The sequence below is a fragment of the Polypterus senegalus genome, chromosome 17 (genome assembly GCF_016835505.1).
Source record: "Polypterus senegalus isolate Bchr_013 chromosome 17, ASM1683550v1, whole genome shotgun sequence".
Classification (NCBI taxonomy): Eukaryota; Metazoa; Chordata; class Cladistia; order Polypteriformes; family Polypteridae; genus Polypterus; species Polypterus senegalus.
The window spans coordinates 37,204,920-37,220,595 of record NC_053170.1 but is presented as its reverse complement, the minus strand read 5'-3'; the positions used below and the strand labels follow the sequence as shown (position 1 = coordinate 37,220,595).

At 39.1% G+C, this 15,676-nt stretch overlaps 1 protein-coding gene across 2 annotated transcripts in view; it reads right to left on the bottom strand.

The window, feature by feature from the left end:
- Positions 1-15,676, bottom strand: part of LOC120517867 — a 29,718-nt gene that overhangs the window by 4,682 nt on the left and 9,360 nt on the right. Inside the window, exons 2-4 of one of the 2 annotated variants that reach the window (XM_039740370.1) lie at positions 11,065-11,230; positions 7,428-7,467; positions 2,640-2,727 (exon numbers count right to left, since the gene is read on the bottom strand). In XM_039740370.1, coding sequence (XP_039596304.1) covers positions 2,640-2,727; positions 7,428-7,467; positions 11,065-11,198 — 262 coding nt within the window. In that variant the 5' untranslated portion in view covers positions 11,199-11,230. Of the gene's footprint in view, positions 1-2,639; positions 2,728-7,418; positions 7,468-11,064; positions 11,231-15,676 lie in introns of both variants that reach the window. The other variant, XM_039740369.1, reaches the window with a different exon arrangement.

The window sequence follows — 15,676 nt, the reverse complement described above, 5'->3', positions numbered from 1 at the left end:
TCATCCTCAGTTCTTTGTGGTTCATTTTAAATGTGGGAGGGAGAGGTGAGTTTACTGTACGTGTGCATTTTCTGTGCTTTTGTGAATTACTGCATTTTTGACCAGTAATGCACAGCATTTTTGTATTGGGAATTTGTTAACCTGGATTGCCTTCTATTTTAGACAGCTCCATTTTGCCTTTTGTGCTATATGGAACTTGCTTTTGTTTCAGAACACGTTTGTGGAAATAAACCTTTCATTTTATAAAGTTATGTGTTTCCTTGTTACTAGCTGGGTTTGATTTTTTTTCCCATTTAGTGGGTATGTTAGGGACTGGCATGCTTTGGGACTCCTAGTTCATGACACTGATAAAATGTTTATTTCCAGGTCGTTTTGTTGTCTCATATATGCATTGGAAACACAGAAGGCATGTATTCTAATGTTGAAACCTTTGCCACTTCAAAGAAGATGTATTCGGTAATTCAGGCTTTTATTTTCTGGTGGCTCCTCGTTCCTCATAGCTTTCATTATAAAATTCCACGATTGGCTATGTATTTAAAAAAAAAAGGTATAGAAAATGCTTAACATTTCAGTTGACAAATACATATACATGTAGTGCAGTGGGTAGCACAGCTGCCTCGCAGTTAGGAGACCCGGGTTCACTTCCCAGGTCCTCCCTGCGTGGAGTTTGCATGTTCTCCCCGTGTCTGCGTGGTTTCCTCCCACAGTTCAAAGACATGCAGGTTAGGCACATTGGCGATTCTAAATTGTCCTTGGTGTGTGTGTGTGTGCACGCCCTGTGGTGGTCTGGGGCTCCTTTCCTTTCTTGTGCCCTGTGTTGGCTGGGATTGGCTCCAGCAGACCCCCGTGACACTGTAGTTAGGATATAGCGGGTTGGATAATGGATGGATATACAAGCAGAGTATGCTTGTACTCCCTGGCCATCAGACCTTACTCTTATTCTATGTTAATTAATGTTGACTTATTTTGTTTTCTTACTGTGTCTTTTATTTTTCTATTCTTCATTATGTAAAGCACTTTGAGCTACATTTTGTGTATTAAAATGTGTTATATAAATAAATGTTGTTGTTGTTGCAAAGAAAATAACTTCAACTTGAAAAATACCAAACTTACTGTACCCTTTCAACAGATTTTCCATACAGTATATTATGTCAAATACAATTCGATTAGAAATAATCACAATATTTTATTATATATATTGTCTTTATATAAGAAACACCAGTCCTAACACAATTTACAAGTACAAATACAGAGTACAACTGTTTACATATCTTAATTTATAATTATCTATCTATCTATCTATCTATCTATCTATCTATCTATCTATCTATCTATCTATCTATCTATCTATCTATCTATTATATAGTGCCTAACATATCTATCTATCTATCTATCTATCTATCTATCTATCTATCTATCTATCTATCTATCTATCTATCTATCTATCGCACAGTTATAATGGTCCTGGTCATAATTACTGAAAGATATTTAGGGAAGTGGAGTACGCAGTGTAATAAGACTGTGCAGGACCAGCGGGACACCCATGGGATGGAAGTACCAGAGAAGAGAACATGCATGGAGCATTATCTCCCCTGGAGCACTAGATTGAACCAACATCTGGCCCAGATTCCTGTATGGGTGCCTACAAGGCTTGTTGAGTATTGTAGTCCCACGAGACAGCCTTGCTGAGTCCCCTGTGGACTTCCAGGTGGAGCTGTAGGATTTGGGAGTCCCTACTCCGTATGGCTCTAACCTCACCTGGAAGTGCTTCAGAGTTGCAGCGTTGTATCACCAGAAGTACTCTTGGGAGGAAGATAAAAGGAGCTGCCTGCCATAGATGGATGAGCCAGAGTTGGGTGGAAGGTGAACGAAGCATGCAAGGAGGAGTGGAGGAGGTAGTGACCGGTGTGAAAAGGAAGAAAAGAGTTGTGTGCTTATGCTTACAGTTGTGCTTTATTGCATGTACTCATGGTTGTGGTGGTTGAAAACACTTAAAAAGAAGAGTTTTCCCACAATAAAAGACTCTTTGTCTTTTAACTTGTGTCCAGAGCCTGCTTGTTTTGGGTGTTTAGGGAGCTGGAGTGCCCCCTGGTGTCCACAGAGCTTTCAGAATGGATACCTTGCTAAAATGTTTTAAGACTGAATTCAAGAAGGACTTCTTCACTCAAAGAGCAGTGGGAATCTGAAACAAACTACTGGGTCATGGAGTTGGAGCAGAAACTTTAAGAAGTGTCTGAATGAGACATTGGGACATCTTAGCTTTTAGCTGAACAAACGAGCTTAACGGACTAAATGGTTTTCTCTTGTTTGTCATATTTCTTTTGTTCTTATATAGCCTGTCTGAATTTTAGTTAATAATCTTCAGTAAATAAATCTGAGGTAGAGGACTAATGAACAAGTATTTACATTGTCTTAAACCATTTTAGCATTAATGTTTATGGCTAACAAGTCATTAAAAGGATGAAGATAAATAGCATTGCCAGGCCGTTTTTACAGCTGACATAAGTAGTGAAATCCCAAATTTGGGAATATTGAAAGTAATCTGAAAGTTGCTAGTTTGGAAGGACCACACAATCTAATTAACTTACTGCTTAAGAAAATATAATGTACTGTAGAGAAAAATAAAGGTGGCTGCATACCCCTTTCAAATCCCGCAGTGTTATCTAAAATGCTCTCTGGGGATGTTGAATTGTCCACTGGTGTATTGGCCACATTTCTTTGCTGTGTCTGAAATGGAGAATATAGTTAGCAAAAAAGCACAGATAGTAAAATGTGCAGAATGAAAACACTTGCTTTCTTAAGACAGATTAAAAACTGATACACTTAATCAATCTGTCATTTAATCTTTGTTATTTGGTGACTTTCACCACAAACAACCTCACAAAGCACATGCAAAAAAATATTCTGAATTACCTGATTTTAGCTTGCATTTCCTCCATAAAATTCTTTTTTTTTTATTGTTTTTTAAATGTTGTTAGGAGAATTTTTTTTGAATGATCAGAACATAAAAAATATGCATACACATTAAAAATGTGCATTTATTTTGTCAGAGTTCACTAGTGCATAGGATGCATAGGAAAATCCTCTGAAAATCTATCTGAAAACTGAAGACGCCTCAGAGTCTGTCCTGTTCTGTTTTAAGAGGAGATCAAGCGTGAATAGGGAGACTGGTTACTCAGGAGTGCTAGCCTAACTCAAACAGGTTAGAGGGGAGACAAGAGGATCGCCCCCTCCAACCACATGGACCCAAAAGAGTATAAAAGACATCTCCACCACAGAGATGGCAGCTCATCATGCATTGACAAAGCAGAATAGACTCTGCCTGAGAGATTGCTCCAGGCACCCAGCATGGAAAATCACTAACCACTCGGGGACTCACCTGTAAGTTAATCTGCATTCTGGTAAAAGGAGAAGGGAATTAAAAACACAAGCCAGTATGGATTTATGTGGTCTTGTTACTTGGTTTTCTAACAAACCAATGAATTGACAAGATATTAGCAGCATACTGCATGTAAACAGTAAGATTATTTAATATGACTGCCATCCTCACAAGCCATCTCTCAAATTTATTGAAAGAGCAAAGGAGTTTAAACTGTAGGATGTCAACATGGTATTTGCTTTATAATGTTTATTTTCTGGATTCTTATCACATCAGCCTTTCTTTAATATGAAATCATTCACATTTAATATAACCAAAGTGTATAAATCATTAAAAAAATACAATACAAGATATGGAGTTTCCACATCATCCCCATGTTTACATGGATTTTCCTTTGGGTATTTTGGTTTTCCTCTCATATCCTTTTGCAGCTTAAGTTAACTGATAACTTCACAAAAGGAGTCAGCATGTGTGCACTGTCTGCATGGGTTAACAGGAATCACAGCCATCTCCTGATTCATTACCCCCAGCCCTAACTATTCAATCCAATAGATGAATTTATGTGTGCTTGAATTACCAAGGATGATCCCCTCTATCCCACTCTTTGATATAATAACATCACAATCGAAACTAAGGAAGGTCAAAACCAGGAAAGCAAGATTTAAGAAAGCAAAGCCCAGAATGTCAAACAATAGTCGTATTCATGTTTCAAAAACAGAGTCAGTCAGTGATTTTCTAACCCGCTTAGTCCTGAACAGGGTCCAACCACACACCAAGGCCAATTAAGAAATGCCAGTACACCTAACCAGCACGCCTGTGGGAGGAATTCTGAGCACCAGGAGGAAACCCATGCAGACACAGGGAGGACCCGGTCTCCTTACTGGGAGGCAACAGTGCAACTACTGTGCCACCGTGCTGCCCTAAAACAGAGTCACAAACTGAGCCAAAACAGTGACTAAGAACAAAATCTTGGGGCACCCATAAAAGAATTAATTTAATGCAATAACAATGCTTAGACATGTTAAAGTGAAATTTCTAACCAGCTTATCTATGGAAAGAAAATGACACATCATATAAAATTGATCAAAGTATGTAGTATAATGGTTATAACTGGAAGCATTTTCAAATTGTAAGAGTTATTTTTTTGGAATTATTTAAAGAATTGTATTCACATGTGACCAACAAAATCTTCGTACAAGAAAACAAAGGTTTTGAATAAAATCATGTCACTTAAAAACCTTTATATATATATTTTTAGCCAACCTAATGCCACACAGTCCTCGGCACTTTACAAAAATCTCGACTCGGTGAGAAGATGATTTGACAGAAATGACGTTAGCAACAGAGTGGAATGGAACCTACGGTCTTAAAGTGAAATGGAATATTCATTCATGATCATTTTTCATTTCAGAAAATCCTAACCAAGGTGAAACCTTACACGTGTGAAGTACTGGAAATGTCCAACATACTAACCACTTCATCAACACCTTTAATTTTTCATACATACAGTATGTGTGTTGGCTAAAAGCACTATATATATGTAATCACTAAAAGTATAATATAAGGAAAAGAAATATTTAAATTTGACAAAATTAATGTACACATTCTGGGTCAAAACTGATGAAATATTGCATTGTCACTGGAGATTAGCATGAATGCAAAGTTTAAAGGAAATCAGTTTGGTATAAGTGGGTAAATAATTTATTGCAAAATTTAACCCAGACAAACAGAGAGGGCAAGTTGAATAAAATCATGTAATAATAAAAAAATATAAAGAATAATGTACATAATCAACAAAAATAGAAGAATAAAAAACGAACAAAGGAGACACTAAATATGAAGTTGGACACCATCCAAGGGTGAACCTGGTTGAGACATGGCTCCCTTAACACAGTAGATGACTACAGCGAAGAAATGCGAAAAATGATAGAATAGAGACAGAACTGAAGCCACTTAGTGAGAAGGTCCTCACTGCGGGTCTTGGACTGGGGCAGGGGCAGAGATTGGTGGGTGGGATGGAGCACGGGGGGGAGTTGATAAAACACAATCAGTCCAATGTCTTTGTATTAGCTGCAGTGAAGTACGTGGTTTCTTAACCTTAGGGCAGCAGCCACAACAATAATTCACAATAATGTGGAAATGTGTCTTAAAATGTAATGCATTACAGTCCAAACCTTCACATAAAGAAAACTTTGAATTAAAACACCATAACTTATGTGAAATAAAGTAACATGAGATAGGTGTTACCTTGGTTCAAAGCCCATAGACTATAATGATGTAACAAGTTAACAGTTCACGTACATTTCAATTGAAGACAGCAGAAAGAAACACATTCATAAATATGACTCCAAAAATTATTTAATAACTTAATTGAAGCCTGAGCAACTGCTCTTTTCATATGGCTATTTTGGAGCTTATGCAACATTTGATGAACTGACTATTTTAAGAGGAAAATGAAGAAATGCTTTAGCAGATCGAGTAAAGCTTCTCACAGACATAAGCGGGATGGCAAATAGCAGCTAACTGCAACCCACCCACCTCTAACCATGCAAAATGAGGATAACGAGTATGAAATCCTAACCCCGACCTTGTCTGTTCTTTTTGGTTTGAGCTTCGTTCTTGTCCCCTAAGCTCTGTCTCCAACCCGTCCTGTGTGCCCCAGAGAAGACTACGTGAGTTTAATGTCAGGCTTGGTGCTTGTCTCTTAAAAATAATCAGTCAGGGGTTTCAGCTTCAATAAGTCCAGAAGTCACTAGTGAATTGAATTTTGGGCACAACTCTTTACCCAACCTATTGATCTGGCATCTTGTAGTCAGGAGGGAGTGAATACATTTGCGGCTGGGTGTTAGAAAAGCTAGACTATTACTGGAAAACAACAGTGCGTAGGTGAGAATTTTGTGGTAGCGCAACAATTTCCCAATCCAACAATGGTTCTACAAACATGCCCACACAGGACCATTAGGTGTTTCTGATATGACGGTATGGTGTTTTTTCAATTGTTTCTCTCATTGAATTTATTTTAGTTTAATTTTTAGCAAAGTCTGGTGTAAGAAGTGTAGATTAATTTTGTGTCTGTTTCAGTTCTGATTATCAGTCGTAAGGCCTTCTGTGTGGAGTATGCATGTTGTTTGAGTGTTTGCTTGTATACTTTTCTTTTCAGACTCAAAAATGTTTTTATGTTGCTTACAAATGTAAACTGGTCCATCCCAAATGAAGAATGACACAGAATGTTTGGGTGTGCTATGTGATGGACTGGTGATACCACATAGGATGGGTTCTACTGATGCATTAGCTTTAGAGTAAGCTCCAGTTCCCTGCTGTGAGCATTCTGAAAATGAGTAGAAAAGTTTTGCATAAAGGACATCTCCTTCATGTTCCTAATGTTAGATATATTTGTCTATGTCATCTATAATAGAAGGAACTGTTTATTTTTATGTCTCCCGATATAGCTATGGTATTTATATATATAGATTGTGGTTCCAAATGTCCACAATTATTGTGCAGTGGCTAAGACCACATTTTCCAAGCTCAGTATGTCTGACTAAAGCTTTTATGTTGCAGTTTTTCTGTGGCTTCTACAATGTTATCCTTCATTTTAAAGATGTAATGGTGAGGTAAGCCATTCTTAATCTGTCCAGTATGTGAATGTGAATGTGGATGTATGTGTAAACGTTCTCTGTGATGGAGTTCCAGGTTTCATTCCTGCCTAGCATCCACTGCTGTAGGAATAGGCTCTGGCTTCTCACAACACTGGAAGCATGAAACTTTTTGACCACAAGTAGATGGACAGACAAATGCATCCTAATTTGTGATCACATCCTTAAATGGATAAAGAAAAACAGAACAGACAACAGACTTCTTTCAAGATACTACTGCAAAAGACAGATAAAGAAGGAGGCTTGCTCCTCCAATTGAAACTAGGAGTCTAGAGGTTTTAATTAAGGGGTGAAAATAAGGGTGTTGTGTCCTGAATTTTAATTAAAAAGTGGTCTCTATTTGATGTTCCTAATTAAAAAAATGGAAAATAAACTTTACTCACGAAACTCACTGGTAAAACACCATTGGAATCTGCAAACAATCGCATTTTCCTGAAAGAGACAAAACATCAGCTATTACATACTGTCCATGCTGTGATTAATGTCTAAAGGCACCTGCACCAATTCTGAACGCACATTGTTTTTACCTTGTGAATATTATTATACATTTATGCTACTTGAATCAATACTCCTTTTTAGTACAAGGACAAGTCAAAAAGTAAAGGCAATTTGAAAATTATACAGTAACCACAAAAGATAGAAGCTGACGCAATACAACATGTTTGTGATGGCTTATGAGTAGTTGGAAGACTCACTGTGCAGGGCTCTGTTGTTAATCTAATTGAAGCCAAGGTCAGATGAACATGGATGCTATGCTGCATGATTGCAACATTGTTGAACAATATGCAGGAATGAGATTTCTTCAGGCAGAGGGAATGAAAGCTGCTGAAATTCACCAAAGGATATTGGCTCAGTATGGAAATAAAACAGCATGATTCATCAAAACGTTTATGAATGGGTAGGAAAGTTTAAAGCAGGAAGAACAAGTGTAACTGACAGAGCTCGATCTGGTTGACCATCAACCTCATATAAGCCCACAATGATGTGGTGAAAGCTGTCATCAGTGAAGTTCGATGGATTACATTGCCCACTGTTCTTGCACATTTGGATATCAGCTATGGATCTGCACATGTCATAGTGCATGGCCACTTGGGGTACCATAAAGTTTGTGCAAGATGGGGACATAGACATCTTACTGATCTGCATATGCCAACAGCTTTTGGTAAATTTCAGAAGGTTTCACTCTCTCTTCTTAAAGAAATCTCACTACAGCACATTGTTCAACAATGGTGCAATCCTGCAGGGAATTTTTGTGCTTAGTGCTGATCCTTGTTTTTTCCTTGTTGTGGCGGGCGGCTGGGGGCTGTGTCCATCCGGGATGCCTAGAAGGACTGAGAGAGGGACTATGCCTCCCCCGGACCACAAGAGGGCAGCCACCCTGGTTTGTATGGGGGCCACAGGAATTGAGCATGGAAGCTCAACCCTATAGGGGCCCGTGGCCACCGCCAGGGGGCGCCCGGACAAGTAAGGAGCCCTGGACAACAGCACTTCCACCACACCCGGAGGTGCTGGCGGAAGAAATACCAGGGACACCCGGAGTGCTTCCGGGTGCTGGCGGAAGAAATACCACTGCACCAGGAAGTGCAGCAGGAAGCTCGTCAAGGGGCACTTGGAGCACATCAATAAAAGGGGCCACTTCCCTCCAGTCATTAGCTGGAGTTGGGAGGAAGAGGACAAAGCTCGGAGGAGAGGAGTAAAGGTGGTGAAGGAAGGACGGACCATTGAGAGGCCCGGACTTGAGAAGGGTGTTTGGTGCAGGGGCACTGTGTTGTGTGCGGGACAGTTTTTATTGTAAATAAACTTGTGTGTTTTTGGACTTACGGTGTCTGCCTGTTTGTTTCTGGGCTGGTTCTCCACACTGTATATAAATCTGTATATTATCCCAGTGCCTGCATCAGGTTTTTATGGGTCGTCTGGTTTCTTACTGCTACTCAAGAATGTGCAGGTTATTTTTACAGAAGAGGACACTATAGTTCTCAGTGTGTGTTAGTATAAGCGTGCAAATAGGTGTGCACTGAGATGGACTCGATTCCTGTTGGGTCTTCTGGGATAGTTCCTATATTGTGTCTAATGCAGTCAGAACAGAATTTGGCACTTGGCAACTTTTAACTGAAATTAGCACTTTTCAAGAAAAATGAATGAATTATTTTTATTATAAGTGTTAATTAAATAGCAATGTTGCATATTGAAAATGCCACAAAATGGTAATTAAAAAGTACTGTGTATATACTGTGAAAGGCGTCAGTCTCTCTCAATCCTGAATTGGATGTATCCAGTTTAATGTAATAGCAAAAGAAGTGAATGAACTATAACTTGCTTCATTTTTTCCTATAACCTTATGCAAATCACTTCACCGGCAGATGTCTGTCAATTTTCAGAGAAATGTAATAGAGAAGCAGTGAATGAACTGCATACTGGTTCAGTTGTTGTTTGAAATGAAGTAAGGTTAAGCAAATCACTTCCTCTAATGAAGTTCTAGTTGTAGAAATGCCAGCTGTCCCCGGCAGCTCCACCCATGTAGTAATGAAAAAGGATAAACTTTAAAAATCAATAAAAAAAATGTTAAAAAATGTAATTCTGGCCAAGCAGATGGTAGGTATGCTCCAACATCAAACGCTGGCACTGTATCTGATCAGGGCTGTCTTAACACATTGGCACTCTGGGTAGTTTCCTGAGGGCCCCACAATCATAGGGGCCCATGTTGTTTCTGATGCCTGCCTCATTGTGGAGTAACATGGTGATGTAGGGGCTAGTGCTGCTGTCTCAGAGGCTCACGGTAGCTATGCTTGAATCTCAGGAATATTTTCCCCAACTCAGTGTAAATGTTTCTTTGGGTATTCTCATTTTTTTCCACATTCCAACAAATTGCATTTTAAGTTAACTGGCAGCACTAAATTGACTCCATAATACCCATTCCTTGAGCTGGGCAAAGCAGATACAAAGAACAGAAATACAGAGTAGATTTTACTGTTGTAGATAGATAGATAGATAGATAGATAGATAGATAGATAGATAGATAGATAGATAGATAGATAGATAGATAGATAGATAGATAGATAGATAGATAGATAGATAGATGCTTTATTTATCCCCAGGGAGAAATTTATTTAAGCTAATATGCTAAATATGGTTAATATTTTACTTAAAACATTAAGGTACATTTCCTTAAAGAAGTCTAGTTTTTATATACTGATAATCTATATTCTGTTGCTGATTATCATATAACTTATACCCTCTGTCAGTAAGATATTACGTCAGCCCAAAGTGAGGCCGAATTAACTTACTGCAATTGGAACTCAGTTTTGAAGCTAAGTCACATGTTAGATGTGCAATAAAATTGGTTCCTAATGGCATTCCCTACTCTTTTGAAAATGTGTCCAAAGTCTGGGTAGAATATGAAAAGGAAATAATGTCTATTGTGGACTATGTCCGGCTTGTCATCACAGCCAATACCCCCAGGCCGCCAGATGGAGCTCTCCCTGCAGCATGGAGGTGCCCCGAATACCAGCAGAGAATCATGGACAATGGAGTTTTTATTTACAGCCCTGCTCGATACTACAGGGGCCAACAGAGGACGCTGCAGGGAGGCCCAGAGAGTCATATGTGCCCTATAACCGGGAAGTACGTCTTAGGCAAAGCGACAGGGGAAATGACGTACTTTCGGGATGAAGACGAGGACTTTTTACCTGACCCGGAAGTGATAGGAAGTCACATGGACTGAAGGATTGGAAACACTTCCAAGTCAGGCAATATAAAAGGACTATGGGAAATCCCAGACGTCGAGCTGAGCTGGGTGGAAGGGTGGCAACACGTCTGGGAGTGGAAGATTGTGATTATTGTAATTGTATTGGAGAATCATATGAGTATTGTAGAGAGGAGGGTGCTTTGTGCACTGTTGATTAATAAAAAGTCAACATATTGGACTTTTACCTGGTGTCTGACGTATTGTCTGAGGGTTCAAGAGGATGATAGCGCCCTCCATCTGTCACACTATATGTTAGACATTTGAATAAAACCTACATTACTCACCCCTTTTCACACCAACTGCAAAGCAGAAGCAGGCTGAGTGCCACAAGGACTAAGATGCCCAAGAAAATTGATATTCCATCTATTCGAAGTGCAGCATAAAGAGGCAAATTGTGATGAGACGTTTCTAACAGCATTTTTTAACTGTTACCCTTGTTGTCAGTTGGATCTGTAAAACAGCAGATTTAAATTGCAGCTCAAAAAATTTAAAGTAAAGAAACAGTTAAAGAGCATTTTTGCATGATAAATTTATAGTCTAAAATATGTAAACACTCCAGTAGTAATTGAAAGAGAAAAATTTTACAGAAAGTAGGTGGTTACCCTAGTGGTCCCATCTACAGAAAGGAGAATCTTTCCCTAATGGCTCCCTAGTAACTGAAGTGACAGAAGGGCTGGCTTCAAGTGTAATTATGACTGGATTGGCCAAGTTATTGATATTTCAACGTAACAACAGTCACAGACGTCATCCCCATGAGTTCTATTTATAACTCTACATATTCAGGGTTGACATGGATGAAACCAGCTCACTTAATGTCCTCGGAAAGAAAGCATGAGATACTTATTGTATGCAAAGTAATACAGGACACATTTTTAGCTTTCTCTGACAAGCAGTATTTTATCTTTAGTTTATGGAGATATTTTTTTAATTGGAGTAAACAATTGCTGAAATAAAACATTAAAAAACATGTTTGATTTTAGAATTCAAACCATAGTGGTCTCCGTCATATTCATAGGTATGCACACTTCTCAGCCCTAGTTGACTCTGCCTCGACTTACGTGCTGGCAACTCCATAGCACCTGAGTATTCCCAGCATCCTTATGCTCCTTCCTGTCTTCACCAGCTCACCTCCCCATCCTATACCGATAAGAGGCATTCAAAGCAGCTGTCACCAGCTCTTGATGGCCAGACCCATCCTATGTCTTTCCCATTGTATTTCCAGTGGAACTTAGCACATCCCACTTCCCGACCTCCTCAACATATTCCCAGCAGACACTTGCAGCCCCACTCATACTTGCTCTCCATCTCTCATAATTTAAAGTCCGTTACAAACACCCTAGCTCATTTGAAATAATCTTCCTCTCTTTCCTTATTTCTTTCTGATCACGATTGTGCTTTACCCTGATTACACCTGTCTTACTTCTTTTCCTCATCCTGTCTTTTCACCACCAATCTTTATTACCATCCACAGTACCTGCCACTGTGCTTAAAAGTGTCATTACAGTATGTTGTTTAACAATCACCCTCATCCCCTCCCCTAGTGATTATTCCATTTAAACAGGACCGCTAGGGGCATAGAGCTTCCAGAACGATGAGCACATCTTAAACAACTAAAAGCAAGCAATAAAAAAATCACATCACTTGCCACACTGCCATTTTGGACTTAGCTAATGTATGGCTGCTAGACAAATTGCTCTGCAGGACAAGCAGCAGTCACAATCTGTGATGTTACTCATTGGAGCATACAGTACAAAGGTCAGGGGTTACACATTTCCTGATTATCTGAGATTGGATGGGAGTCTAAATACAAAATACGTGCCTGTATTTCATAGTCTTTTTGGTTTCAGAATTTGTGTAACCTTATTTTGTCTACGGGCAGCATGGTGGCATAGTGGGTAGCACTGCTGACTCGCAGTTAGAAGACCCAATTTCACTTCCCGGGTCCTCCCTGCATCGAGTTTGCATGTTCTCCCCGTGTTTCCGTGGGGGTCCTCCGATTAACTCCCACAGTCCAAAGACATGTAGATTAGGTGCATTGGCGATCCTAAATTGTGCTTGGTGTGTGTGTGTGTGTGCCCTGCGGTGGGCTGGTGCCCTGCCTGGGGATTGTTTCCTGCCTTGCACCCTGTGTTGGCTGAGATTGGCTCCAGCAGACCCCCGTGACTCTATAGTTAGGAGACAACATAGTGGGTTGGATAATGGAAGGATATTGTCCACGTCTTTATTTAGTGATTTGGCTGTGATAGAAAAGATTCAGTGTTTTGAACTTTGCTTATTTTGTGACTTTTATTTCTCAGTCTCCCTTTAAAAAATATCTGTGCCTTTTTCATCTTAAGACATTACAGGTGCTAGATATTTTGGTTCTTCTAGTTTTGACCTTTGCTCATTATTGAATAAGATTCCTCTGTTTTGTCCCTTAGTATTTTGACGTCACTCTTTATATTAGTCTTGGCTGTGCTCCTTTTGATCTTCCGAAACACTGAAAACATTTCTCTGCCTCTTTCCCTTATGAGTCACAATATACCCATGAAAAGACCACAAATGAAAATAACACTAACATGATAGTAAAACAGGAAAATCATTGAAGTTCAATATAAAGAACTATAATAAAAATTATGCACAAAATGTTTAAACATAAGCCTAGAATAGTTCAAATGAATTATAACCGCATTAAAGTTGAACATCAACTATGTTCAGCAAATTGTGCCTTTCATTTGGGGTCTCTCTGTCACAGGTGAAAAACTGGCAACTCCTTACCATGTAATGTCACTAACATTGCTTAATTATTGAGTTAGTGATTTTAGAACTCTTCTAACTGGGTAGATCTAAACTTGCCCTCAGTTCCTGTTATTGAAGTTTTTCACTTTAACCAAGACGATCCAATAAATATTATACACCTTTGTTTAGGCCAGCTACCAAAATAATGTGACAAATTAGCTGGGATGATTCACAGAAGGACTGACATATATTTCGGCTCCCTAGTGTGTGCGATATCTTCCCTAAGCAAAAACTGGCAGTGGCACAAACTGAGAACTTGACACACTGTAGTTTGGGAAAGTTAAGAGTAATCAGTAATAAATAATGAATAAACGATTGACTTTACTGAAGACTGCAACATTTCTGTCCTTTTTTAGGAACTATTTTTTAGAATGACAATGACCCTACGCTACAGAGCATGTCCTCAGTTGTTTTGACCATACCCCATTTTTATATTATTTTGTAGTCTACTTTGCAGGATTAGCATACGTCTGGGTTTCTCTGGAAATGCCCTCTTTTTAGCTGCCTATCCGGGCGTCCAGATGGTTTTTACAAAGCTGGACGTTTTTCACACTATGACGTTTACGGTTTTTCAATTCACATTCTTTTTTTTTTTTTAGTTTTGTGCAATTCTTAACAAACATCATATGAACTAAATCAAGAATGCTGTAGATCAGTGATTTTCAAACATTAAACTTCATACATTATGGAAGCAATTAATCAACCACCTCCCTGCTTTTACACAGAAGGAAATTCCAAGTAGGAGCATCAGCAGCACATACATGCTCCTGAAGCAAAGACAGATGTGCTGACATGTCGCTCGTACGGGTGTAGGCCGAATTCCCAGAAACCTATTGTATGGAGAACTGGCAATGGGAAAAGGCCTGCAGACAGACCACAGTTGTGATTCAAAGATGTCTGCAAGAGAGACATGAAGGCCTTAGACATAGACACAGACACATGGGAAACAACAGCCTCTGAGCAGCAATCCTGGAAGCAGGCGGTGCAAAAGGCATCTCCCATTTCAAATCACTCGCTTGACAGACAGAGGTGAAATGTCTATGAAGAAAGATCAAACTCGGAACACAAAAACCAACATCAGACTTTGTCTGCAACAAATGCAGTAGAGACTGCCATTCTCGCATAGGCCTAGTAAGTTACAACAGATGTTGCTTTAGAAGCTGAACACAGTGCTCAACTCCATGGTCTCCCGAGACTGACGGATGCCTGCTTGTATGGTTAACATCCATCCAGGTTTCACGGTCCTCTTTTTACCTGCCTATCTGGGAGTCCAGGTGCTTTTTACAAAGCTGGCAGTTTGTCGGGGTTTTTCACACTACCACCCATCTTTCCCATCCAGGTTTACTTTGTTTTTTTTCAATTTACATCCTTTTTTGTAAATTGTTTTGTTTTAAAGTTTTAACTATCGTACAATTCTTAACAAACACCAGATGAACCCACGGCTCCGACGCCATAGATCAGTGATTCTTAAACATTGCGCTTCACACATTAGGGAAGCAATTACTGAACCACCACCCTGCTCTTGCATGGAGGGAAATTCCAATTAGGACACCCCCCAATTTATACACAGAGCGACAGAAACAAGAACATTTTGAGAACTACTGTCACAGATGCTAATAACCTACACAGCAATGTGTCAAAGCGCACTTATATCATTTGTGTTGTGAAGCGCACTGCCACATTTTAGTTATTTTTCAAGGCATTGTGTGAACTTGTATCACCAGAAGTCTGGTTCTGTCATGCTGCTCGCACATCAACATTATACTGTAGTGCTGTATGTAAAGCAAAAGTCAACTGAAAACACCAATTATTTACATATTGCTGTAACTAAATATTTGACTACTCTTTTGATTGTTTAAATTTGTTTTGTTTCTTTATTTTATTACTTTTTGTTTCATTTGCACAAAGTTATTTATTCATGTCTTGTTTTTGCTGTCTTGATAATTTTCAATTTTGCATTTGTTCAATGTGTCATTTGAGTTTATGATTGGGTTTTCATATTTGCTTATTTTTAGTTCTGTGACAGAGTCCTACTGCCATCAATCTGGTGATATCCTTCTTTCATTTCTACAGCCATCTTTTCTGAGATTTAAGTGAACTTTTTTTGGTCATAATAAC